This window comes from Taeniopygia guttata, chromosome 8 (genome assembly GCF_048771995.1).
Source record: "Taeniopygia guttata chromosome 8, bTaeGut7.mat, whole genome shotgun sequence".
Classification (NCBI taxonomy): Eukaryota; Metazoa; Chordata; class Aves; order Passeriformes; family Estrildidae; genus Taeniopygia; species Taeniopygia guttata.
This window is the reverse complement of record NC_133033.1, coordinates 5,428,224-5,455,483: the sequence shown is the minus strand read 5'-3', so window position 1 is coordinate 5,455,483 and position 27,260 is coordinate 5,428,224. Positions and strand designations below refer to the sequence as shown.

At 41.9% G+C, this 27,260-nt stretch overlaps 4 protein-coding genes across 5 annotated transcripts in view; 1 reads left to right on the top strand and 3 right to left on the bottom strand.

Moving 5' to 3' along the window:
* Nucleotides 1–2,133, bottom strand: part of SLC1A7 (solute carrier family 1 member 7) — a 47,642-nt gene extending 45,509 nt beyond the window's left edge. The window contains exons 1-2 of one of the 2 annotated variants that reach the window (XM_002193700.7): nt 1,993–2,133; nt 860–939 (exon numbers count right to left, since the gene is read on the bottom strand). In XM_002193700.7, the coding sequence (XP_002193736.1) occupies nt 860–939; nt 1,993–2,133 (221 nt within the window). Of the gene's footprint in view, nt 1–859; nt 1,046–1,992 lie in introns of those variants that run through there. The other variant, XM_072932914.1, reaches the window with a different exon arrangement.
* A 1,473-nt stretch (nt 2,134–3,606) lies between these two features.
* Nucleotides 3,607–9,098, top strand: CPT2 (carnitine palmitoyltransferase 2). Its single transcript, XM_030278757.4, has 5 exons — nt 3,607–3,784; nt 4,540–4,620; nt 4,728–4,834; nt 6,392–7,696; nt 8,559–9,098. Exons 1-5 carry the CDS (start codon nt 3,663–3,665, stop codon nt 8,888–8,890), a joined length of 1,947 nt encoding a protein of 648 aa, XP_030134617.4. The 5' UTR covers nt 3,607–3,662; the 3' UTR covers nt 8,891–9,098.
* Nucleotides 9,099–10,746: 1,648 nt separating this feature from the next.
* On the bottom strand, nt 10,747–16,804 carry CZIB (CXXC motif containing zinc binding protein; the record flags this gene model as incomplete). Its single annotated transcript, NM_001245619.1, is given in 8 exon segments — nt 10,747–11,076; nt 11,823–11,888; nt 14,523–14,600; nt 15,067–15,098; nt 15,579–15,660; nt 16,355–16,411; nt 16,500–16,583; nt 16,782–16,804. Coding segments are annotated over 8 exon segments (483 nt in total). The 5' UTR covers nt 16,788–16,804.
* A 212-nt stretch (nt 16,805–17,016) lies between these two features.
* Nucleotides 17,017–19,403, bottom strand: MAGOH (mago homolog, exon junction complex subunit; the record flags this gene model as incomplete). The annotated part of the gene is given in 5 exon segments (NM_001245420.1): nt 17,017–17,861; nt 18,499–18,581; nt 18,889–18,999; nt 19,126–19,184; nt 19,289–19,403. Coding segments are annotated over 5 exon segments (441 nt in total). The 3' UTR covers nt 17,017–17,761.
* Between the last annotated feature and the right edge of the window lie 7,857 nt (nt 19,404–27,260).

The window sequence follows — 27,260 nt, the reverse complement described above, 5'->3', positions numbered from 1 at the left end:
ACTAGAAACTTGTTTTTTTCTCTAAGTGGAAGATGAGGTCTTGATGTATGAATTAGGTTCCAGAACTGGAATAAAATATTGCAGTAATTTTTTCTCAGCTCTGGTAAAATTGGCTTTGTTAGTTTCCATCTCTTTAATAACCTCTCAGCCTTGGGCACATGAGAGAGTTTTTGGCCATCCAGCTGGTGTGTTTTTGGGACTACAGTCAGTGGGAAGGCAGTCAAACTTGGGGAAAAGCAGGCCCTAAGTTACAGCTGCCATGCACCAGTCAGAACTATCCTTAATTCTGCTGCTGTGAAAGTGCCACCACTAAAGTGCCACCACTAAAGGTTCTGCCTTAACAATTGAAGAAATCACTTTCACTTCCAGCCAAAGCCAGCTATATATTATTAGTTCCTTGGAGACACAGTGTTTTTTCAATATTTATCATACAATAAACATATACAGAACACCTCAAAATACTGCAGGACACTATGAATTAACTGTATTTTTTCATTGTATTTGTATAGTGTATTATTTCAATTGATTAGATTTAAGGCAGGCTTTATTCCATATATTTAACTTCTACGTAGCTTGAAGGAAAAGAGTCCCATTACAAGGGAAAAGGAAAACAAATTTTAAAACCCCCATTTCATTAGTTTTAAAGCAAATAATACCTATATGAGGTAGAAATGATGTATGGCAGAAATTATTGTATCAATTAAAATGCATGTTTATGGCTCCACTATAAATATGAATGTGCAGCAGCAGTGATGCCTCTGGCACTGTCACCTAATTCAGTCACAACTAAACCATTGTGATGACAAATCTCATTTAGGAAACTTCAAAAGTTATTAGAATAATTATTGTCTTCACTTACCTTGAGACAACCAGAGGGAGAATGAGCATTTTCAGCATCCTCATCAGTAGCTCACCAGGAAACTGGAAGTAACTAATTTCCTGGAAATACATGGAGAGATGCTTATTGTTTTGAGCTAAAGACTGACTGTCTTCACAAGTGCTGCTAGAGCTGTGAATCAGATAGCATTGCTAAAATCTGCACCCTTGGTGCAAAGACAAGGTGGCAAAGATAACAGGCTTTAAAAGGTAATTTTAAAATGAATTAGATTACATAATGTGTTCTTATTCGATAAAAACACGGCATTGTTCATTCTTTTACAAAAGAAGACAGAAATGCAATGTGCCATCTCTTGGAGACTACTGTTAATCAGTTGCCTGAATAATCTCCATTCTGCATTTTTTTCATTTTTCCTAGATGTGTTTGAAGCTATGGCTTGGACACAAACGATGTTCAGACAGAGAGTGGTTTGCAGTAGCAGAGGCCAGAATTGGTTTAATTTAGTTGCATTCACTAAATGCCTTATTTTTTAACTGAGATTTCTATTTTGTGCTCAAACAGTACATTAATTAATGTGTGTTGTTGTCTAGTCTGTCTGACTGATCCAGCAAAAAAGAGCACCAGCTTAGTTGAAGTATACTAGGGGAGAATTTCTCAAGTGACTTCACTAATGATGGGAAATCTCAAATTTATTAATCTGAAACACCATTAGTGTACTATAAACATCTGCATCCCTGTGCATCTGACACTGAAAAATATTCCCAGTGTTTTCTTTATCTGTATGTGTTCCAAAACAGTATAAAATGCAATGTATTGCACTACCAGTTTCTGCAGGCCTATATTAAATGCTACATTTCATCTAGCTTAAATGTCCACTATTATTATCCATACCTGCAACATTCTGCTGTGCTCCTGCTATGCTTCCCAGGTGTCTGAGAGACCAGAACCCTTTGCTAACTATTGTTTGAGAACGCATGTAAAGACCCAAAGAACATCATAGATTGACAAACAGAAGAAACGAAACAATTTTAACAAACACATACACGTGACTTTTCCCTTCCAGAGCCCACCCTGAAGTTCCCCAAGATACACATGTCTTTTGTTATGTAAGTCTGGCGTTTCCTCTGCAGGGACTTGCTGTGAGCTGCTCTTACCTGCTGGGAGAGTCGCCTTGTCCTCAGGAAGAATCCCAGGAGGCAGCCGATGGTGACGGACAACACGGAGAGGATGAGCAGCCCGTTCCTTTTACAAACATCTTTGATCCGAGCAAGGATTGCGTCCAGGGCCACGGCCATGCTGTCCTGCCTGCTCTTTGGAGAAGAATCAGCATCCCATGGGGAGAGAATTCACTCGCTCCTCTTGTTCGGGTGCACAGATCTGGCTCTGTATAGATCAGATCAAAGCACTTCCAGTTCTGCTTAGCTGACCTGCAAGGTCACCCTTCTGCCAATAGCCAGCAAGCAAGCAGCTGGCATTATTGTTCCAAATTAATACCAACAATCCTATTATCAACTACATCATTAAGAGCCTGGAAGAAGATTAGGGGGCTCTGGAAAATTAGAACAGAATGCAGTAGTATTTCTAAAACAAGACTAGTTCAAAACAAAGTGACACTCGTGGGGGAGAGGCGATGCATTCCTCAGCCTCCCCAGTTTGGGGTCTGGACACCCAAACCCAGAAAGGCAACCCTGCAAACCAGCATTCAAACAGGGAACAGAGCAGTTTCCCAAAGGGCAGAGCAGGTAACGTTTAGAACAGGACTATCACAGCAGGGCAAGCTAGGTGAAACTGGACTTCATTAATTAAATCAGGCTTGGGTTTTTTTGTTTTCATTGCCAAAAAAAGGATGAATGAGCAGCATGAGAGACACGCATCAAACCGGAAATAGCCACAGACTGGAACATGCAAGGACACCTTCTGTCACTGGGCATTTATTATCTTGGAAGTGAAATGATTTCACTTTTCTTCCAACCACTATGTTGATTAGAGTAGGGCCAATTTACTTTCAGAGGATTATCAGACTAAGCCACAGGGATTGCTTTCCTTTCCTTTGCTGTGTCCACATTCAATCCCAATGCTGATGATTTTTATGCTAGTGAGCATCTGATAAAAATACACCACCATAACCATTCACATGCCATGCTTTCTTATTAAAGCATTTCTGTAGTTTTTGGTATATTCTGAGATTATTCAATGTTTTTATGGAAAATATTCCTCACAGTACAACACGGTAGTGTGTTTATAATATTACATTTTATACGGTGATCAAGTGTTTGTTGTTGCATGCTCATGTATGAGTGGAAAAAACTGAGGAGAGATTAAACTGTTCTTTTGGGGGGCAGGATCTCAATCCTGTGTAGTTGGTAGGACATATGGATACGTACACAGGAAAAAAAAAACGGAGTTGGAGGAAATTAAATAAAAAATACATAGAGTCGGTATGTTGAACATAAAACAAAAAGAAGTGGATTGCAGAAAAGCAAGAGGATTGCAGAAAATTTTATTAATGAATCAGAACGCTTTATTAATGTGTACGTAAGAGGACTGATGCTGAACTGCCCCTGGTAACTTTGCTACCTTAGCACCACGTATCCCATTGGCTGTTGGAATGGAATAACAGAAAATCGATTCGCTTTTTCCGCTCGTTCCCGGAGCCCCGGGCGCGGCGGGCGGGGCCCCGGGCGCGGCGGGCGGAGCCCCGGGCGCGGCGGGCGGAGCCCCGGGCGCGGCGGGCGGAGCCCCGGGCGCGGCGGGCGGAGCTCCGGGCGCGGCGGGCGGAGCTCCGGGCGCGGCGGGCGGAGCTCCGCGCGGGCCTGACCCCATCATGGCGGCGCGGCAGCTGCTGAGGGCGGCTCCGGGGCGGCGCGGCTACAGCGGCGCGGGCGCCGCCGAGTTCCTGCACCGCAGCATCGTGCCCACCATGCACTACCAGAAGAGCCTGCCCAGGTACGGCGGGGCCCGCCGCTCCGGGGAACGCGGCAGGGCGCGGCGGCGGCGCGGGGTGTCCGCTGTGAGGAGAGGGCAGAGGGAACGTCCGCCCTGGGCACGGCGGTGCGCGGCTCGCCCTGTGCGAGCGGTCCGCAGAGGAGCGGGCTCGGCTTTCCAAGTGCCAGCGTAACCGGTTACAAGCCTGCTACCGAAACATCCCCCTGGCGCCCAGACCCCGTGAGTGTAACGGGATTGTGCTATAGGAAACAAAACTCGGGCTCAGAGGAAGTTGATAAAGATACCGAATAGGAAATTTGTGAGAAAGAGATGTCCAGCACCCAGCTGTGAGGAGGTAGCTCGAACAGGGCTGGCAACTGAGCTCTTCCTTCTACAGAGCTGCCTCTCCTAGCAGCGGCTCCTGTCACTCTATGTCCTGTAAGGGATTAGCTCCCATCACTGCAGTGCTTTTGTAAAAAGACAGTTTGGGTTTCCGCCTTATTTCCCAAGAACATTATGGTGTCCAGCTAGTTGCTTAACTTATTCCACAAGAAACTTATGAGACATTAGTATAATGTGCGTAAGTATTAGTCAGATTTTTATATAACAGTATGTACTGTATAGTATGTGTTTAATATGTTTGTATGTATAATATATATAATAGTATAAGGAAGGATATGGAAGAAAGGAGGCAAAGAGAGATGACTGTGTAAGAAACACAGGCTTCACTCATACCCTTGCTCATCAAGTGTACATCTGTGTTCCACTTCCTTCAGACTACCAATTCCCAAGCTAGAAGATACAATTACGAGATACCTGAATGCCCAGAAACCGCTTTTAAATGCCGACCAGTTCAGGTATGGACAAACACACATTGCAGTGTCACGTTCTGCTTCAAAGCCAAGTGTTAACATAAGAAGTGTGACTTTTGACAGCATGTTGGCACTTTTCTTGATTGTTGTAGGAAAACAGAAGAACTTGCTCATGCCTTTGAAAAGGGGATTGGAAGAGAGCTGCATGAGCAACTGGTTGCTCAGGACAATCAGAATAAGCATACAAGTTACATCACAGGTATGTTGTTCTGCTGGGTGTAGGACAGGTCTGTAGATCATCATACTTTGTAACTGTTCATAATGCCATAAATATAATAAGCTGAAGCTTTAAGTAGCCCAGAAACGTGGAATAACCTGCTGTGAACGCTCTCTGTGGCTGTATTTGAGCAATTTCAGAGGCTGTAGAAAGAAGAATGCTCATTATCTAATTTCATCTATTCTACCAGAATTCTGGGTAGATAGATACTGGAACAGTGGTATTTTTTCATGAGTTTATAGGGTTTAGATTAAAAGAGGAGCTTATCTAGCACTTACCTTAAGGAAACTGAAGCAATCATTTCCAAATAATTCCATGTTATTTATCAAGAAAACTAAACTTTGAGGGAGAGGAGGGGTCACAGAATATAACCAAATTAGGGAGGCAGAAGTGGTCAGTACTCACGACTTAAAAGCCCTTAAAACTACAAAACTATATTCTTTTAAAGAGCCAAAGAAAAAGAGTGACAGAAATAGGAACGTGAGAATAAATAGAAAAAATCAGGGGAGGGAGAGCTTGTGTATAGATGATTATTACTTTTGATTATTCCACTTTATTATTGCTTCCACATACAAGTGTCTGCTCATGAAAGTATTCAATAGCAGCAGAGATGGAAGTAGTCACTATGGAAGTAGAAGTTTCCATGTTGCCCAGTGAATGCACTTCTGTCCCTTATGTTCACACTGCCTGTTAAGATGTTAGCTGCCACTCAGTCTGTAGAGAATACCAGATTATTTCACAAAGGCTGCTGTTTGGTTTGTTGTATTTTACTTTCCATTCACTTTGAACAACATCTTGTCTTTTAAGTGGTGTCTTTATGTTGTTCAACAGTGCTAACCAGTACACTGCTTTTTGCCTGTGAATGGTGGGGTGTCTGTATTGCTTTTTGTTCAGTTAATTTTCTTCTTTTTGCATCATGAAAGACCTGTTCCTCTTGAAATTGGTTTCTGAAAGAATGTAGAGCTGTCTCCACCCTGGCATTAAAAGGCTACATGTTGATGTCAGATGTGGTTTTAAAACTGTAGATGAGTGTTGCTTACCCATCACTGAGAACCTGTAGTTAAAGTTGTAACTTAGCCTCTGGAACTTCCTACACGTAGAAGGTTCAGCCTTTTAACCTCAGCAAGATGCACTCAGTGACAGGGAGTTGTAGAAATTAATCGTTTAAGAGTAGGTAAAGGCATGAACCACTCTAAATGTGAGGCGTGCACCAAAACAGAGCTGGGGAGCTGCACTATATGTCCTGGCAGTTAAGGTTTATCATTGAGCCATAAAGAAAACAGGGAGTTGGCCTTTGTTGCTAATGATATGGACACCCTTAAATGGATTATTCCAAACTGAGTATTTTTATGATTAGCCAACACTATCCTTCTTAATAATGGGGGTTTGGAGAAGCCTCGGGTGAGTTATGTCATATGTTTGTCTTGTTTAAAGGCATTTTAGTGTGTGTTTATTCATGATCCCTGTTGGACTACACAACCCTCTTGTCTGACTCAGGAAGCTGATTTTATGTTCTGACCTCTTTCTCTCAATTTTTAGGTCCCTGGTTTGACATGTACCTAAAAGCACGTGAGCCTATTCTTTTGAATTTTAATCCATTTATGTCTTTTAATCCTGATCCGAAATCAGAATACAATGATCAGCTCACACGAGCTACGAACATGACTGTTTCTGCCATACGTTTTATGAAGACCTTCAGGGCTGGTTACCTTGAACCAGAGGTTTTTCACCTCAATCCAGAAAAAAGTGACACTGAGATCTTTAAAAAAATTATCCGATTTGTGCCTTCTTCGATTTCTTGGTTTGGTGCCTACATGGTCAATGCTTACCCCCTAGATATGTCTCAGTACTTCAGACTTTTCAATTCTACACGGATTCCTAAGCTCAACAAAGATGAGCTTTATACAGATGAAAAGGCAAAACATTTATTAGTGTTGAGAAATGGAAATTTTTATGTGTTTGATGTTATTGATAGAGATGGAAACATGTTGAAACCCTCAGAAATACAAGCACACTTGAAATACATCCTTAGTGACAACAGTCCGGCCCCGGCCTTCCCTCTTGGCTACCTAACCAGTGAAAACCGAGATACATGGGCATTGCTGAGGAAGCATCTACTGGACAATGGTAATGAAGAAGCTCTTCAAAAAGTAGACTCTGCCATGTTTTGTTTAAGTTTAGATGATTTTCCCATTAAAGACTTAGTGCACTTGTCCCACACTATGTTGCATGGAGACGCTGCAAACCGCTGGTATGACAAATCTTTTAATCTTATCATAGCTAAGGATGGCACTGCAGGAATTAATTTTGAACATTCCTGGGGAGATGGTGTGGCTGTGCTCAGGTTCCAGAATGAGGTTTTTAAAGACAGCACCAAGACACCAGCCATCAGCCCCCAGTCCCAGCCTGCTGCAGTTGACTCTTCCAGAGCAGTGCAGAAACTTGACTTTAAGCTGAACGATGCCTTAAAAGCAGGGATTACCAAAGCCAAACAGAAGTTTGATGCCACTATAGAATCACTGTCTCTTAACATGATTCAGTTCCAAGAAGGGGGCAAGGAGCTTCTAAAGCAGAAGAAGGTGAGCCCAGATGCTGTGGCTCAGCTGGCCTTCCAGATGGCTTTCCTTCGCCAGTACGACCAGACTGTTGCCACGTACGAATCTTGCAGCACTGCAGCTTTCAAGCACGGCCGTACAGAAACCATTCGTCCTGCCTCTGTGCACACCAAGAAATGCTCTGAAGCCTTTGTCAAGGGACTCTCCAAACACAGCACAGAGGAGCTGCAGAATCTGATAGTGGAGTGCTCCAAGTACCATGGCCGTTTGACGAAAGAGGCTGCTATGGGTAAGTAGGAATCATCAAACACTGTTCCTTTTGCACTAAAATGTCTAGTAACATTGCTGTAAATATTTACAACTCAGTATTTTAATGCTGATGGATGTCTAATGTAAACCTGACAAAAACAGTAGCAGAAGGCTACAGTTTAAAGTACATTCCCTCATTCTCACCCATTTCCTGATAGAGAGGAGTGCCTCTGTGCTTCCCACAGCACCTTTCCTGTGTTGAGAATTTTTATACTTTACTTTTTGTCCGTAGAGCAGTTGGACTATTTGAAGATTTATTTAATGCACGTTGAACAAGAACTTTGGCTTAAGTCTGAGGAGGTACTGTCTTATCTCTGCAGGGGATAAAGGCTTTAACAACTTCCAAATCAAATGCACTTTTTGGCCGTGTCACACGTGTTACTCCTGGCATTTTTGTAAATGCTTTCTTTTGAACTGTCTTTCTCAGAAACATTGACAGCAGTAAAACTGACTGTTGGATATTATCCCATAGAGTCTAAAATTTGCCTCCTTTTGTTGGTGCAAGATGTTCTTCCTCTTTAGATTCATAAATCTTAGGAAAGGCTTTTTCTGCATTAAACAACTTGGCTATGTTCAGGTAAACAGTTAATCAAAGAATGTGGTGTATTGTTAAAATTGTCTGTTAACACTGCACTTTTGTGTACTCTCCTGCTCCTGTTGAGCCTTGCAGTAAAACATGCAGGCCCTGTTCTCCTAGGACGTGGGCCTGAAAAGTCTGAAAAATATTTCGTATCAGCACAAAAATAAACTCCAGTTTAAAGCCCTCCTCTCTCGTGGCTGAGGTGAGTTTACTTCCCACAGAAGTCAGGCACCTCTCTCACACTGTTATTTTCTTTCTCCAGGCCAGGGCTTTGACCGGCACCTCTTCAGCCTGCGCTACCTGGCCTTGGCCAAGGGGCTGGCGCTGCCGGATTTCTATCAAGACCAAGCCTACGCTCGCCTCAATCACAACATCATTTCCACCAGCACCTTGGTGAGCCCGGCTGTGCAGTTAGGAGGCTTTGGCCCCGTGGTGTCTGATGGCTTTGGAGTAGGGTATCAGGTACAAGATGACTGGATAGGTTGTAATGTTTCCTCTTACCCAGCTAGGAATGGTAAAGAATTCCTTCAGTGTATATATAAATCACTAGAAGATATCTTTAATGTTTTAAAGGGCAAGAAAATTGGTAGTTAGACATAAAGACATTGGAATACTTTACAATTGCAGAACAAAATGCAGATTATGTCTAATTGACATACTAATCAGTGTTCAGCATGGATGAGACTGCCCAGCCTAACTGGCTTCATGTATCATCATTGGCCTTGAATACTGTTGGATTCACTAGGATATTTCTCTCTCTTTCAAAGGAATCAATTACAGACCTTGAATGCATTTCAGGAAATACAGACATTAACTATGTCAAATTAAGTAACAGATCCATGTGTTCTTAAAACACATGATCTAAAATAAGCATTTTATTGAGTTAATGAACTTGGAACACCTCTGTTCCACGAGTGTTCGGACAGTCTACAGTAATGTGATACCACTCTTGAAATGTTTGTTTTAAAAAAAGTATATGCAATAATTTTAAACATAGAAGAGTGGTTCCATGTGCACTCTTGCAGTAAGCTTGCTTACTAACTTATCTATTTATACTTGAATTTATATCAGAACTGACTGTGCCTCAACTGCTTGAAGCCTTTCCACTATAACAGCTTTTAGAGACACAAAAAATGAAGTGGGAGGCTTTAAGAAACCTGCAGTCACCAACTGGGTTGTTAAACTGACTGGAAAAGACTGTATTTTAATAAAGCTGCCTATTAATAATCACAAAGTTATTTTATTGCCATACCTAAATCATACAGCATGGGAAGACCCCTTATCAATAGCTCATGTTTCTTACAAAGGTTGGAAAGAAAACTGCTGCAAGTATTCTGCACTCTGTCTGGTATGTAGATCTTGAATTCCTGCCATTTACCCTCTTAATTTCCACTCTTTTTATTCTGGGAGGCCAAGTCTTTCTGTGGAGCTGGATTGCACAGTGGTGTTGACTTCTGTGATCTCTGTAAAACTAAACTGGCCCGGACAGCCAAATGTATCAGCAGAACAGGAAAGTCTGAGCACAGTGGTTGGATGTGACAGATCAGGTTCAGAGGCTCAGAAACTACTTCCCTTTGCTCTTCCTTTGGGTATCTCAGCTTCCAGGGGCTCCCAGGGTCTTTTTAATTTAGCACAGTAAGTGTAAGCAATACCCTGTCCTGGAAGTATGAAATAAAAGTGCTACCAGGGGAAAGCCTTTCATATGTAAGCCTGAAGGCTTTGCTCTTGTAATGTGCTGTTCTAGTTTTCAGCTGAAAAGCAGTTATTTTAAAACCTACTTTAAAACTCAGCATAAACAAAGAAAGGAAAGTGATAACTTGGGAAGACACAGGAAATAATGGATTAGAAAACAATAATCAGACCAAAAGTCTGAATAAAATTCACTAAAGATTGGCTGGGCTTTTTTTTTTTTTTTCCTTTGGAGTTTGTTGTGAAACATGAGAACAGCTGGCAAGACTGTGAGTGCACTCACCAAGGAGTACAAGGTCTATCTTCACCTAAAAATTAGGTTTACTTAATGACATGCTTGGAAAAATAACTTGTTTTTCAGAGGACTGTAACTGAGTAAATGTCAGCAGCAGTCAAGCGTACTAAGTGTTCTCAGGAAACTCGCCTCAGTCTTTACCTGAAGTGGCAGAAAGCTGCTTAAAAGGTGTAGCTGTTTCCTTAAAGAGTTACCACAGTGCCTTTACTAATGGTTGTAGCCATTTCCTCATGATAAGGAGTGGTGAGTGGGAAGACTTTGTTTGCTTATGTTACACAATCAAATATAGGTAATTCCTGGTGACCAACTATTAAAACCTTTAAGGCTGTAAGTTGTGTAAGCAGTTAGTCAATCCATTAGCTAAGCTACAGTCCACCACAACCATGTAATTCCAAAACCCCACAGCATCAAGGACATGGCACAGTTCAGTCAATATGTACTATTTTCAGTTTGTACTGAGGCCATCTCCAAGTGCTCCATGGGAAATATTTTATTAGGGCATGCTGGGGACAGAAAGTACAACTCAGGGATGTCGGTCAAAGGTTGAACTCAGTCTTGGAGATCACTTCCAACTTAAAGGATTCTGTGAACTTAGGTATCCATTTTTGAAGTGCAGCCATGTAAAAAAAGTAACTCCAAGGAAGCTGCATATCTGATGTTTACAGCTCCTCCATCAATAACCATATAACCATATAATAATTTGTTAGGTGTATGAACTTCAGCATTTTACAAATTTATGGGTAACTTCATAGATTCCAACAGATTCCTTTGTTTTTTCATCATAGTCATTCCAATCCTGTAGGAAATAAGATTTCACAGTGTTAGTCACAAAGGACAGAATGCACATAGACTGGAATTCAAACTGGAGCTAAATGTTACTCAAATTGAGTCTTAGATATCTGTAGAAAGTTAAATTTTAACACGTGAGAGTAGCAAGATCACTAACCTGAAATTAAATGAGCTTCAGTCTCAATGTTTTTATATATGTATATTGCTGGGGTTTATTTTCTTACATAGTCCCCAGCCTGTAGTGGACAGAGAGCAGCCATGGCAGGTGAACGGATTATCTATCATTTACAATACCCTAGACAGGTGGGTAAGCAGACAAGCAGATCCCTGCCAAGTAGGATACCAGGGAACAGATTTTGACCTTGAGATTCCTGCTCACACCCAAGAAGATTTGCAATGCTGGTGTCATTATCCTGAGCTTTGAAGGACAGTGTCTATATTACTTTTTAACCTCTCTGTGCACAGGACAATGGGCAGGGATCTTCCTAAACAGCCATTTAGTATTCCAGTTCTTGCTCTCTGGAATTCCTGAGTGACTTAAATCTTTGTCAGCTGCTAAGTTAACAAAGCCATACTTCTAAAATGACACTGTTAGTAATGCTGGTTGTTCATACTTGATTCAGTTTCTCTCTCCAGCTGTGGCCTTCCTGTGGCTACAGGAAGAGTAAAACCACTCTACGGTGTGTATTTTGGACTAGTGACGTGAGGAAAGCAAGCTAGGTAAGTAGTTTTACTAGTGAAAAGACAACATACCTTTTCTAACAAGTTTATGTCATTGAAAGGTGTGCCGGATTCTGCACCTTCAGCAGCAAACCCTGCCTGCAAACACATTTGCAAGAAGTTTTTTAAATTATATTGTACTGACAAAATAATAAATATGATCATTGAAATATTTAAAGAAGGTAGCTAAGCAGAAAAATGTATTGTATTTCTTTTAGATTAGATAGAAAGAATGGCAAGCTCTTTGCTAATTAGGGTCAGTATAATGTTGGGACTCTGCTCCTCTATTTTTCTCAGCAAAAAAAAAGTATTTCCAACTATTCTAGATAATGTTAAAGCTTAGTTTCTAAGTTTATAGCAGCATCCAATTACTACTAATAGCTTTGTGTTCAGAGTCCATACAGGCATAATATCTTCATAACACACTGCAAGGAAAGCAATAGAAAATGTGGAAGAAAGCTAACAGTTTTAGCTTGAATACCGTCAGAATCTAAGACACTCTAGAGAAGGAGCAGCTTGTATTGGATTGAGGCACACAAGTGACAAGCAAGCTTTATGTGTAAGGAGGATCAGCTGGCTGAGTGAACAGATTAGCATCCCAAACAGGCATTTCACAGGGGACAGTTCTTCACTGCCATCACTGTTGCTGTGTTTAAAGAGTGGAGAAAGGACAGCTCTAGGAAGGTGCTCTGGTTTATCTTCCATAGGAACAGCTCCCTCACTTTAGGTTCACAGTTACCAAGCTATAGAGTAAGATTTACTAATTTTAAAAGTCCATTTAAAAATCCCAGACACTTCTGTAGCACGCAGGAAGGTTTCTTACATTGTGTCAATTCTAAGTACAGAATTTTACTAACAAGTGGCTGAAAATCAAAGGTAGCTTCTTCCTGGTTTTCTGCAAGGTATCTCCACTTGCATTTTGGATAAAGAAAACCCCACTAGTGCTAGTCAGACATTAAGCATGTGCAAAGCCACAAGACTTGAAAATACTTGGGGATTTAAATGGAAGGTTAAGCACTTGGGTGTTAAATGAACTACTGAGTGTGGCAGATCTAACAAATCTAACAACAGGAGAGGGATCTGCAGGGCACAGTGGCCTTTCAGGAACTGTCAGAAGCCCATGTCAAGGGAACTGCTGGGGTGGAGAGGAAGATCAGCATTGTGGGTCAAAACTGAGCTGAGTATAGAACAAACACCAGAAAAATGAAAGGAGCCCTGCTTTTGCCACCTGGGGCCATTCACCAGCCATGTGACTGCAATTGCAAACTTCTGCACTAGGTCTAAAATGAGGCTTTATATCAGAGAAACAAAGGATACTTTCTCCTCTCTAACACTCAAATGTTTGGTGGTGGTGGTTGGGTTTGGGTTTTTTTTTTATAACTACTATAATTTAAATAAGCATTAAGCCACTTTAAATTAACTCCAGGCGTGGTTGTATTATGTGTACCAAAAAATACAGAAAATACAGAGAAAATACAGTGATTATATGGCCACATGCCGTGTTTAGTGCTAATCAAAAGTGAGATCTAGTGTTGTGCAGAAGCCAGGCTTTGGAACTGCAGAAGTCCTTTGAGCATCAGAAAACTTTCATTTACTGATTTAGGCATCCAAAAATTCACTGAAATACCTCTTCAGGGATTCAAGTACTCTCCAGTCAAGCACACCAAACTCAGAATATTAAATTAAAACTTTTGTTACAGTTGTGAAGTCTTTGTTCTGTAACTAAAGTTGACAGCTAGGATGCAGAGCTATAAACATCTCCTACATTTTGTAGTCTTCCCATAGATTTTTCTTTAAGAGCAAGTTCCTAAGTCTGGTTGCAAAGCTTTGAAGCAGGAATAAACTAACAACCATTCTGGAATGAAGGAATAACCATTCATCAAAACGATGGACTTCACTTAAATAAAGACCTCCCCTAGCACACTGCTGTAGATTTTCTATTTATATCAAATTCTTTGTAGGATCAGCTTTTTTTTGGCTGTTTCTTAGCACAGCATCCCAGTCTGAAAGAAGGATAAGACAGGTTTATATTTGTCAGTCTATTTACACCTAATCCAACTGGAATAATAGGTTAAAAATAGCGGGGAGTTAAGTGGCAATAGAGCATGACCATGCACAAGAGATGAGTCATTGCAGACTGGCCCTGAAGAGTCCTTTAACTCTGAACCTTGAGGTGTGCTTTGCACCAGCCTGTAATTGCCAGTGATCTTCAAGCTTTGTCTGCTCAAGCAGCAAATGGGAAAATGCCAGTGTTCATCTCCTGTGGCTCTGGTGATGTCAACCCCAAAGAAAAGCTGTTTGTTTTTTAGAGGGCACACACTGAAGTGTGTTCCTAACCTAAGCTTGATGAGCTCTGTAACACACCAAGGAGCAAGTGGTGCTCTGTATAATGCTGCACTTTCCCTTTGGGAAAGACTCTTTTGCATCTGAGGAGATGAATTCAGATTAACACTGAGTCACCTGTGAGGCAGTTTAAGTACGACTCCAAGGTGTGCTTAGTTTTAGCTTTTACTGACAACAGAGAATACCAGTTGTTTGTGTTAGCTGTTTCCAAGTATTTGGTTGGTTTTTTTTGGTTTTTTTTTTAATCAAAAGTAGTAGAACAAGGAACTGTGGAAAGATGGGAATCTGGGAAGGTCTAAGATGTTCCAGAACCATTTCAAATAGAGTGTATTTTATCACTCTAGAAGAAGTGCTTTTAAAGACAGAAACGAATCATAAATAAGAACTCACCTGTGGTTGAAAGTCAACTGGTTCCAGACCTCGGCATTCAAACTCCACAATTGTTTTGAATTTCTCGCTGTCCTCGGCCTGTGATTGAGTCAGAAAACCATTAATTTCCATTGAACAGAGACAGTGACAAGCATTAGTCTAGGAATGGATTGCTTTAAAGGCAGCACTGTCATCTCTGATGCCCCAGGTGCCAGCAAAACCCTATGGCTCATTTCATAGGTGGTCCCTAACTACCTAACTAGAATTTCTTAATCTGCCATGAGGAAGTCTTTGAAAGGAGACCTAGAGGGGCATTTTATATACATATATATATATATATATATATGTAATACCTCTAATTTGGATTATACAGTTCTGTGTTAGCTTTTGAAATGTATCAAATTATTCTACACTTGAGACTGCCCAGGAGTCTACAAGATGATTTCTGGCTAAGGACAAGACCAGCTTTTTGTGCTCCTGAAGGAGGATGGTAAAGCAAAAACTCAAAATACTGTTAATGCTTGTTTATCTTTCATTTGTTACATAGAAGAGGAAACAAACTTACATTGTAAGGCTTGATTGTCTGACTTAAAATATCTAAAACAAAAAAAAAGTATACAAGTGAGTGCCACTATGTCTTCAGTTTTGTTCAGCACAAACCAGACACCAGGATCTTCTTTCCCAGCAATTTCCTTATACGAAGCAAAAGAAATGAAAGAAGTGCAAGGTTTTCCTGCAGCTTATCTTCAAAAGGCAGAATTACATTTTTCTCCCTTCTCCTGAGAAGTTTACATTGCACCATTTTTCCATACCAACGCCAAAAAGATTTGCATGCTTTTGTAAAATAACAATACAGATGAGTTTTGTTGATGCAGAAGGCTGGACTCACCAGGAGGCCTTGCTGTCTCCCTGAACGTGATGTCCAGAAAGTGCCTCAAGCACATTGGGAATTCAAGCACCAGTGTACAAGGGCAGAAATCCCTGGTGAAAGCTCTTTACAAACGGTGTCAAGCAAAAATGGGGACTAAAAGAGAAACTGTGAAACGGATGGTGCCGGGTCAGTGGCCAAGCACGTACCGATGGAGCTCTCCCTGGAGCACAGCTTGCACTTCTGCACCATCGTGGCGCTTCCTCGGCCGCCTTTCAGGGGAGCACTGTCCTAAAATCCAAGACAAGAGAGACATTTTTAACCACTTCAGCCCTTTAACTTTTTAAAAATACTGCAACAAGTCATCTTTTTTTTTTAACTACAGAGATTAGTAATTTAACAAGCTGTAATTATCAAAGAATAATTCTGTTCCAGACTTAAAATAGGGAATAATATATATTTGTGTCTTATCCATATAGGCATGGTCTATTAATTCTTCAAAATACATTCTTACCATTCAGCTGTATGCAATAAAAAGGGATGATTATTGCTAAGAACAGTATCCCTGACAAATTTTATCCTGCTTTTCCAGCTTCCAAATGCTGATTTAACATGCTTAAATGATCTTCATTTACCTAACATTCTCCAAAAGGATTCCATCAGCATCAGAGAAATATACTACAGGCACAACCGTATTTTGATACCGCTTCAAAATTTCTTTTGAAATTAAATTTTTACAGACAGATGTTTTAAAAGCAGATGTAATAGTTTGTTACCAACAGTCACTATTCAAATGGCATAGGTCAATTAACAATCTCCAATATTTCTTTTAATATGGAACATGACAATTTTCTAAAGGCATATAGCTATTGAAAAACGATCCATCTAGAGGGGAAGCTGTCACATCCTTGATGCGGATACATCTGTAGAGGCAGGTTTGTGCTCTCATTTTTGCTCAGAGGTAGGTTACGAGGGGCACACGCACCATCAGCCGCAGGTACTGCCACTTTTCGGAGACTTCACCGCAGTTCCCACATTTCAGCTGGAGAACACAAATGGGAAGGTTGGAAGCCGTCAATAATCAGGGACATGCGCCGCTCCCGGCCCCGGCCCCGGCCCCGGCCCCGCACCTTGAGGTACCATCGGAAGTCCTCTCCCTCGGCGCGCAGCCGGGTGATGTTCTCCAGCGTGGCGCGGAGCTGCAGCCCGATCCTCTGCAAGGCAAGCGGCGGAGCGCGTCAGCCCCGGCCGGCCCTGCTGCCCCTGCCCCGCGGGGCTCCGGCTGAGACTCCCCCTGCCCCACGGCCCGCGGGGCTCCGGCCGAGGCTCCCCCTGCCCCACGGCCCGCGGGGCTCCGGCCGAGGCTCCCCTGCCCCACTGCCCGCGGGGCTCCGGCCGCGGCTCTCACCTACCCCCATGGCCGCGCGGATCCTGGGCAGGTCCCTGTTCCCTGCTCCCCGCGGCCCTGCCCTCAGCCAAGATGGCGGCCCCGCACTCCCTGCCCGCCTGGGCCGGCGTGAAGCCGCGTCTGCCCTCAGCCAAGATGGCGGCCACCACCGCCCGCCGCGCGGGATGGCGGGAGCTGTCTGTGGGGAGGGGAGGAAAAGCGGGAGGCGCCGGTATTTTCAAAAATTACACATAAATTAATCACTTTTTTTTTTTTTTTTTTTTAATCGCAGATTTTTCTTACAGACCAGACGTGTCAAGAGAAAGAAAAAGCGCAGTCTGGCAGCACTGCCATGGGGTCCACCCTCAGGGCCTGTGGGGGATGTCTCAGTCTTTTAACGAATGCTGCACAACAGATCTGCTAGTCCAGAACTAAACTAAATACATTCTAGGTTGCTTTTCAGCTTCTCTGAAACTGAACGGGATGGTCAGTGAAGATCCCTGATGGCTCCTGTTGTTTGCCTCTGCTCTGGAGGTAAGCGGGTAACCCCAGCTGGGACGAAGGTGATGTGTGTCTGCTATAACCATTTACCTGTGCGGAGCCAGATGTTGTTCTTGGCTGGCCAACAGAACACCCAGCTCAGGATAGTAACAAAAGTTTGCCTTGACAACTGGCAAAAGTTTCATTTCACAGAGCCAGGCTTCATTCCTTTTTCTACTGCTGTGTAGAGAAGTGCAGTGTGTGGGTGATCCAAGTGAAGAGACACACTCTGAATGCACCGTTATAAAAGAAGTGTTAGGAGTCAGTCGCTCACCACAGCTTAAAAATTAAAAACACAGATCTCGCCCTTTTATTGAGTCACTGACAGTTTGTAACAACAACAAAATAACAATCAAAAATAATCTAAAGTACAAAAAAAATTCAGAAACAATGAAGAACTGGAACAGGATCCTCCCTCCCCACCCCTACTGCTAACATTGCAATACAAACTTCAGTTTGTCTGACTTAAATTGGCTTAATCTTGAAGTGGAGTCCAATAAGACTGAAGACAAGACATTTAAGGTCCTGGACCAGGTAGTAGAACACTCTCAAACCTTCTGGATCTCTGCAGTTCACAACAGTTGGAAGAAAGGGGGGGAAAAATTAAAAACAGTTAAAAAAATTTAGACTGATGTTATTAAAGAACAGGTTACAGAACTAATGTATTAAAAAAACCCAAAGCCTATATGAGGACTTTTTAGATGTCATCTTAGACATTAACAGATTTGTTTCATTCTATACTGATTGATTAAATATTCTCTTCTCCAACTGTGAACACTTTAAGCTTTTACAAAATATGCATTTTTATAATGAAAACAAGTATTAACAGCACTTAGGATTTTACCCTTTCCTTCCCCACAACAGTCAGTCTTTTCAGCTTAGGTGAAATACAGGTATCTTGATTCTCCCAAAGGAATTGGTACAAACAGGCCAATGGCAGCTCAGACTCTGTATGTGTGTAACAGGGTTCCTACAGCAATGTCTGCTCAGAATGCTGAGGGCATTCTCTGAGTTTGAGAACACAGCCTGTAATGCCACAGCCTAAAGGCATTTGGGATATTGTGCTGCAACACAGAGCACTGGTGCCCTCAGAGCTAATTCATACTTTGAAACGATATAGAATACAGGTACCAAATAATCAGGAAGTTCTAATACAGATTAGTAAACACAAACAAGGGCAGCATAAAAAGCAGAGTACGTACTTGGACTGATTTACATCAATGAGGGAACCGATTTTTGACGTTGTAAAGGAGATGTGCTCGTCACCAATTACTATCTCGAGCTCCTGAAAAAGAAAAGGTTATAGGAACTCACTGCTTCATGGTAGCAGTTACAGAAACACTTCAGTACTGTGATGGTTTTTATTTTTTATTACAAATTTCTGTAACAAAGATATCAAATGCAGCAGGTCTGTGGATCATATTAGCTTCCACAACTACACTGTCATTGAGGCATTACTCAGGTTTTAAAGTAGTATTTGTTTCCCTTTCGGCTGGAAACAATACTGGCTTGAAGCAAAAGTTTAGTTATGCTTCCAAGGAGCTAACATATGAAAATGAAAGAGCAATTAGAAGAAACACTATGAACCGTACCTGTCGGCCCACTCTGTCAGGAGGAGGCCACAGAGCATCATCTTCTTTTGTGATTTCACTGTCGTCGATTATTCTCTTCAGCTCCTCCATCACACTCTTGTGCACATAAGCCTGGACACAACATTCCGGCAGAGAAATAAATACAGCCCTGCCCACAACGCCCCGGCAACGAAATCCAGCCCTGGCCCAGCCCCGAGTCCCGTTCGCGGCACAAGCGCCTCAGCCGCGCTGCCTCACCTCCTTCCGGATCATCACATCGTTCTTGTAGTTGCTGTTGTTGGCGTAGCGCAGCTTTCCTGCGGGGAGAGGATTTTCCGCGCGTTACACCACGCCGGGGGGACCCGCGGGCCGGCAGCCCGCCCCCCGGGAGCGCCTCCCCGGCCCCCTGCCCCGCTCTCACCGTCGGGCCGGAACTCGAACTCGAGGAACTCGTGCCCGAACTTCCCCTTGTGCCCCACGTAGTAGCGCAGGTAGAAGTCGCTCGCCATGGCCGCGCCACAGCCCGGCTGTGCGTCAGCGTGCGTCAGCGGCGCGCGCCTCCCGGCCTGCGCGCAGCACGGCGGGCGCGGCCGCCCCCTGGCGGGCCGGGGGTGGAGCCGCGCTGTGAGGGGAGCCCGGGCCGTGAGGGGAGCCCGGGCCGTGAGGGGAGCCCGGGCCGTGAGGGGAGCCCGGGCCGTGAGGGGAGCCCGGGCCGTGAGGGAGCTCGGGCCGTGAGGGGAGCTCGGGCCGTGAGGGGAGCCCGGGCCGTGAGGGGAGCCCGGGCCGTGAGGGGCGCCCGGGCCGTGAGGGGAGCCCGGGCCGCTCCCACAGCGCAACCCCAGCGGCCCCGAGCGGGACACAGCCGGGACACGGCGTAAAGCCAATCGAGGAGATCCCGCAGCCACACGAGACGGTGTCGGCTGAGGCCTCGCCGCACCTCCGCTCTTCCCAGGGCAGAGTCCCAGCGCCTCGGCGTTCCGTGGGAGAGCAGAGTTATTCACTCGTTACTCCTAAGATTGCCTTCTGGTGATACTTAGTCATACAAACGAAAGAGGTGATGTGCACTGGCCTTTTGTGATGACCACTGATAGTTGAATTTAGTGCTACTGCAAGAACTTGATAAACACCTTGTTACGCTGCACTCCTTCCAAGTTAGATGGGGCCCACCAAAACCATCAGATTTATATTTTGATTAAGTGGCCACCCAAGGATCGAAGAGCTTGGCATTATCAGCCCGATCCACTGGGCGAGTCCCGGAGGCGATGGTGGCCTCCAGCGGCACTGATCGCAGAGCTGGCGATGGCAAACCCCCACCAGGTGAGTTAATCAGAGGCATTTCCTGATCTCTCTGCTGTACAGAGGGAACAGACACTGTGCATTTATGATTTAAAGCAAAATTAACAACAAGCGGATAAGTTTCAGGCTCCTGAAGCAGTTTGGTGCCTCTCTGGGATTGGTGTGCTGAGATCCCTCATCACAGGTGGCCTGAGCTTGGAGAGGAAATGCACTGGGGGTAAATCCTGCCCTTTCCTGCTCTGGGAACTTCTGAAAGGAGATAGCCAGAGAGGCATACTTTCATAAAATATTCCCTTCTGCAAGGAGAATTCAGAAATAGGCTATCTCTTGTGCACAGCACTAGACAGGGCACTTTTATTGAGGACACAGAATGGGGGAGGGTGGTTTGCACTGTGGTGGTGTTGGAAATGGGTTTGCACTGATGAATGGGATTTCATTTAGATGGTGCTGCCTCACATCCCATTGCAGGGCTAATGGAGTTCTCTCTGCTTTCCTCAGAGTTACAGCAGGGCTAAGGCAATATTTTCTCTTATTCATTGTTTTTCACATCTTTGTGCTTGAACACTCTCAGTTGCATTCTGTATTCTTCAGGAATGTTCATTCTATAAAATGTCTATAAGTCATCTTTTCAGTAGAAAAGTCCTACTGATACAGAAATGGCCAGCCTGTTGCTTTATAAAATCTGCAGGTACTGCAAAGAAATTAAAACATAACCTTAAACATGTAACATTTGTATTTATACCAGTCTGAAGGATTTTTTTGGCAGAATTATTACCCTGCTTACTTTGTGAACTTGGTTGTCCAAGCTAAAGGTAATACCATGTACTGTCTGGTTTGTCCCCAAGTTCAGAAGTTCAGTTTTGTTTGGTTTGGGGATTTTTTTGTTAGAAAATTACTCCACTGTAATTGTCTAAATGTTTATAAGCCTTTGCAGGAATATCAGTGCTTAATGTAAATTTATTTAAATTGCTGTGTTGGAAGGAAGAGCAAACTGGCATAGGAGTTATCCCAAGAACCTGCATTTTAATTCCTTCTGGAGGTGTCAACTGTCTTTGAGTTCTCTATATTAATTCTAAGATTTTATGATAAATGCATTCTATATATAAGTGAGATAAAAATGTTTTTTGCTGTGTGTATATTATGTTTTTTGTCTAAGTAAAATAAATGTTATGTTTGATGGCGATACAATGGGTAAAGACTTGCTGCCAGTGTTGTTTGGGTTATCTTGACACATTTACAATCCCAAACGTGCTCTGCTTGAATGCATTGGCTTAAGTATGTGTTTGTGAAAGGCACAAATGTGTGTGCTGCAGTTCTTTTCGTGCTGCTTTAAAGCATGTATAAACAGTGGTTCTTCTGCCTCTGAAGAAGATATCTCTACAAACACACATTTTTAGCATTGTTTTACATATGATAGAAGGACTGTAATGTAACAATATGCATATGGAATCTTAGTACTGGTAATGGTTTATAATGGGTTAGGGTTAGGGGTCTTTTTTGTTTGTTTTTGAAAAAGAAGAATTTACAATAGTTTCTCCTCTGACCTGTGAGGAGTGGGTATTTGTGGGACTTGAAAAAATGGGAGAAATCAAATAAACATGCTCTCAATATTTCTGTTTATTTGGGGTATTTTCTCATGTCAATAGAAGAGCAGATGGCTTGAATGAATCAACCTAGTTTGAATCCATAATTTAACTTAGTTTTAGGATTGCAAGATTTGTGATTGTTTCTTGAAATAGTTGTATTTCTGCTATTTTATTCTCTTCACTAGAAATGTTGAATGCTTTGGAGAACTGGGTGACAGGTTTTTTTTTTTTTCACATATTGCAGATAAATCAGGTTGTTTTCTGATATTTTTCCATGTCTGTAACTTGTGAAACTGTGTTCCAAACATAGAGAATTTTATACAACTCTTTTTCCTTGTATCTGTAGAGGCTTTAATTCTTACTGATCCCCCTATCAAAGAAACTATTTTGACTGAGGAAAGTTAAGACAATATAATCTCTGAAAGTTAAAAAATCCCTAAAATACTTCTTTAAAATGTGTTCCATAGCATTTAACGTGCTCCATGGTGTGGATCTTGACTTTGCATGTAGATCCTTGTTATGCCCGTGTTACTTTTTTACTTGCTGGGAAGAGAATTTTATTTTGGTTTAAAGAATGTTAATTCCTTTGCCTCTGCGTTGTGTGAGAGATAATGAGTATCAAAATCCAGCTGAGTCAGCAGTGTGTTGTGGCTGCTGAGACAAACTGGGCGGTGCTGTGTTAACCCTAAGCTTTGCATTTTAATGCACTATTTACCAGAGCTTGTACTTTGAAATTGCAGTATGGATACGTTTCATCTACTCGGTTAAAAATCCTTCTGTAAGAAGGAGCATTTGTTGTTTTGGTGCCAAGTAAAACAACCTTGTTACCCTGAGTGAAGCTCTCCCTACTGGGCTGTGCTGCTGTGGCTGGTTATTGACTGCCAGGCTCTGTTTGCTCACAAGGCACTTCTCACTGGTCATGACTTGGTAAACAAGAATGGGCTGTATTGACTTCTGCATTAGAAGAACCAAATCCTAAGCCTAGCAGGGACTCCTGTGTGTAAATGAGTGCCTGAAAAGGAGAAGGATTTGTGGAAATTAATAGAAAGCAGGACTGCAAGGGTCTGTCATTGTTACTGTGTTCAGCCTCCTGCCCTCAGACAAGATCCGCTCTCCCATGGGAATATTTGTGTGAGTTTTAAGGAAGCTTTTTGGTTTTGATTGATTTTGATTCCCTGCTTTCTCTACAGACTGTTTTTATGTCAAATGCAAGTTTATAATGTAATTGACTTTCTCAATTAAACAGTCAGCTCCCATCTGAATCTGCTGGGTTTGGCAAGGCTGGAAGTTGGGGTGCAGTGGTGTGTGAGAACTGAGAAGAGTATCTATGGGCTCCAGTACTGGTGAATCCAACTCTTTAGAGTTTATTGCCGCAAATAATTTAGGAAAACAAATATGACTTATTTAAATGGTTTGTTTTTCATGGTAGAACTGTGTCTTGAACTTACACAAAATAGGATCGGCTCTTATTTAAAAATAGATGTGTGTTAATTCTCACTTCAAGATTTTACAGAGATAGTTATGAGGGCTGACGTGGGGGAGCTTGTGTCCAGTGGCTGCTTCTGAGGAAGAATCTGCACATTTAGACTGAAATTAGCCTTTGTGAATTGTCCTCTAATAGTTCCCCAAGAACTACAAAAGAAAGAGGTATTTGATGTCACTGCATGTTTCAGGCTCTTCATTTTGACATTAGCCAAGTGCTGTATTCCAGTCATGTTTTTCTGTGTAAACTGATTTTATTTAAACAAATCTGCCAAACTCTTTAAAGGTTTCCCTGGTGGCAGGGAGTGAGCACAGGTGTTTATTTAGCCTTCAGCCCATGACCTTCCTGTAGAGGTGGGTTATGTCTCTATAAATGTGGAAATAAGCAAAGGAGTGTTGGACATTTTACCTCCTTGATTGGAAGGACATCCTGGTTGAGCTGAGCTGCTCGAGATGATACTTCAGACAACGGCTACAAAGAAACTTCTCTTTGCTTCCATGTGACCTTGCTTTACCTTCAATAAACATTGTTCTGTTTTTTTTAATGCTTTACTAAGTTTCTTTGTTTGATTTTATATCCAAGCTCTGACAGAACTTCTGACACAGCAGACTTTCACAAACTTTTCAGAGGTGAGAGACCTTGGGTAGTGCTTTTATAACAGAAACTTTTAGATTTTACCTTTAGGCCTACTCTAAGTGGACCTCATGTTCTCTGTTACACTTTGACAAAAAGTTAAATGGAATGTTATTTATTTCTAACTATGTACTTTTTACTTGGTTTTGCATTTAATTTCTTTTCCTCAGGTTTGTCATCATCTCTAAAACACTCATTTTTCCAGTGTATTTGATTCCAATGTTTGAGTTTTTTCTTTTCCCTGGTCCTATAAAGAAAGAAACTTGTGTAGTAAGTCAGGAAATCCAAGCATAAGGCTTCATTAGTGAAAAAGGGAAACACTTGAGGCACATCTGCCTTCTCACAGAAGACTTCCAGCCTTGCTTGTCCCCTGCACACATTAGACTCTCCAATCTTCGCAGTAATTTTAAAACTTCGTCAAGAAAAACACACTGCTTTCCTTTTCCATAGATAATTGTGGCTTCGAGCAGGCTTTGATCTGGTGGGTGCAGGAGTCCCATCCATTTCCTATGCAATCCTTATTTTTAAGAACCTTGTACAATCTTGAGGGATCTCAAGTGAGAAGCAAACCCTCAGCTTTCAACAGAGCTCTTGCAGATAGACTTCGTGCACAGGTGATGTGCTGAATTCATTCAGGGTTGCCATGGCAACCCGCCTTTTTTTTTTTTTTTTTTTTTCCCGAGAAAGATTGTTTTATCAGTAAATGTACCCTTCCACAGTACCCCATGGCTTTTGTTCAGGGGTCTTACAACTCTTAGAAGCAAGAGATGGGCAGGCCCTGAAACAGCAGCGTCACAAATCCTCATTGCTCACTAATGATCTTTATTCTTCAGCTCTGAGTATACCAGCATTTAGTCTCTCCACCTCTTCTCTGAGGTTTTTGGCAGAAAGCTGTTCCTTCCATACTGCAGGAGGCCATATAATCTCAGATTCTTCGTTTTCAGCATTATTATTTTACAGCCAGGAGATACAATTGTCAGCCTTGATGTTCTCCTGCCCTTTCCCCCTGATCTCAGAGAGTTCTTGGTCAGCTTTTTCAAGATACTGTTTTGCTGTGCATAATGACTTTCCTGCCCCTAGAAGCCATCAGATTGATTCTGTTCCATGTTCATATCACTGGCAGTTTTTTAGTGATTTAAAAGTAAAAAAAGAAGAGAATGGTAACAACCAAGATGAAAAGGATGATACTGGCTGTAATACACTAATCTCCTTCTAGAAGCCAGGGAGTTATATCTCAAAATAAAGTGATTTGTCTCTCTCAAGGAATTATTTCTGATTTTCAGTCAGTCAGGATTACTCTGACTCTGAGCCCATCCTGTCAAATCATAGGGATGTGCACAAGCAGTTTCTTATTGACAGCACTTTAACATAGAGTAGAGAAATTAATGTATATATTTTGATATATTTCCACATAGGCAAATACACTTGCATATGGTTTGGGTTTTTTTTTTTTTCTTTTTTTTTTTTCTGTGTCAAATAAAAGGCCTTGCCCACAGATGGCTCTTGGGATTAAAAGGATTGGAAATAACAACACATTTCTATTTTCAATTAATAATGTATTTTGCCATTATCCCAGGCAGCAGCATCCATCTGTTGAACATTACTTGGACATTGCTTCCACAAGAGAAATATTACAGGTGAAATTATGTTTAGGCTGTCATTACATTAATTATGTAATTATCATTCATTTACATCATGTTTTTATTTCATGGTGTTTCTAAAACAGTTTGTGTAGAGAATCCAGTAAATTATCAAGAGCTCATCACAGAAAAGGTTAATTTCAGATAATGTATTTTGTGCTTCTGATTCTTTGAGAATAGCATACAAAATTATGTCAGTGTTCTGTATATGATCTTGGTGTTGATACAGTAGATAAAATATTCCATTGACATATATCACTTTTAATAGTCTTCATTGTGCAGGTATATTCTGAAATACTTGTGTGTTGCAGAATGCTGTGGAGACATAGACCTGGTTTGGATGGGCACTCAAATTCCAGCCCAAATATCCACTCCTCTTCCAGCCCCTGCCTCTGGGGCTTTGCCCCTTGTTTTAGGGACATGTCACAGATCTCTGATGGTACCGACAGAATCTGCTCCTGTCTTGGGGCTGGGGAAGATGTGCACAGTCTCCTCTCTGTGGTGGCACAAACCTCTGATTTAGGAAGAAAAAAGAGCTTAAATCACTTAAATCACCCAGTCACTTTGCATCCTGCAGTAGAGTAAGAAAGGTCAGGCAATAACTTTTGTTCAAAAAGAAGACTTCAGTAGATGGATTTGGTTTATTTAAAATAGTAAAGAAAAGGTCACGGATTTTGTTCTTTTATTCTTATATAAATTGATTTTGTTAAGTTGAAGTTGGTTGATCAGCATTTGTGTTCTATTGCTTTGTTATTTCAGTACTGGAGAAAAGGTCATCTTCTTGTTGGGTGTCTGATATTCCATGGTCCATTAAAACTGCATTATTTCTGCTGAAGCTGAATTTCTTCTCTTGCATTTTTTCTCTCTATTTTTCTGTTTCCCCCCTCCTGTTTCACTTATCCCAGGTGAACTCAGCTGAAGCTGGGTAGTTTGTCCTGCAGTCTCCTATATCAAAGGTGCCTGCATAGGACTGTATCTGTCTTATTTGGGTTATAGAAACATGAATGTCTTGGCTGTTCTAGCATTATAAGTCATTTAGGTTCATATAGATTTTTGTTCACTATTCAAGATCTTGAAAAGACACTCACTCTAGTATTTTTTGTAGGGGAGTAAACTGCATTCTTTCTCAAAATGAAGTGTCAGTAGAAGACAGTGAGTTTTTTGCATAGAGGAAGAAAGAAAAATGAAAATATGTAAAAATATGGAGGTCTTATGAGAAATATATTATGTGACTCTTCTGCTAAGGAAATTGTATTTTCTGTCAGCTCATCATTGACTTGTTTGCCTTACTTCACTTCTTCTGGCAGTCTTTGAGACGGACAGAGAAGAACTAAAAAAAAAATTACTTCAATGTGCTCATCAAATCAGAGGTGTTAAGCCAAATGAGTGTCAGTGGGGAAAGGCTTAATTTTAGGGTAGTGGTAGAAAAGAAAGTAATCACCTTTGTCTTCCTGTGTTGTCACAGTAGCATAAAGAAGGGGCTGGTGGAGTTGCCTTTTTATCAGAAATTACGATGTAGTTCTTTGCTCCTCTTGTTGAATGTAGTTAATGCCAGCACAGTAATTATATGTGAACACAATTTTCAAACTGCCAAATATTTTTACTTTATACTAAGTGCTGGTACTAATGATTAAGTGCCAAAGGCTGACATGAATTCGCATCTAAAAAGTAATCCTCTGTATTTTTTCTTTATAGATGTTCTGTTTCTTGTCAGCAGCACCTGTGTGCATGCACTTGGAGGTTAAAATTCCTCCT

What these genes read in the sequence shown, in the direction of transcription:
- CPT2 (XM_030278757.4), top strand. Translation starts at nt 3,663, where the DNA reads ATGGCGGCGCGGCAGCTGCTGAGGGCGGCTCCGGGGCGGCGCGGCTAC. An exon ending in TACCAGAAGAGCCTGCCCAG is followed by an intron (nt 3,785 to 4,539) that starts GTACGGCGGGGC and finishes CACTTCCTTCAG; the next exon opens with ACTACCAATTCCCAAGCTAG. An exon ending in TTAAATGCCGACCAGTTCAG is followed by an intron (nt 4,621 to 4,727) that starts GTATGGACAAAC and finishes TGATTGTTGTAG; the next exon opens with GAAAACAGAAGAACTTGCTC.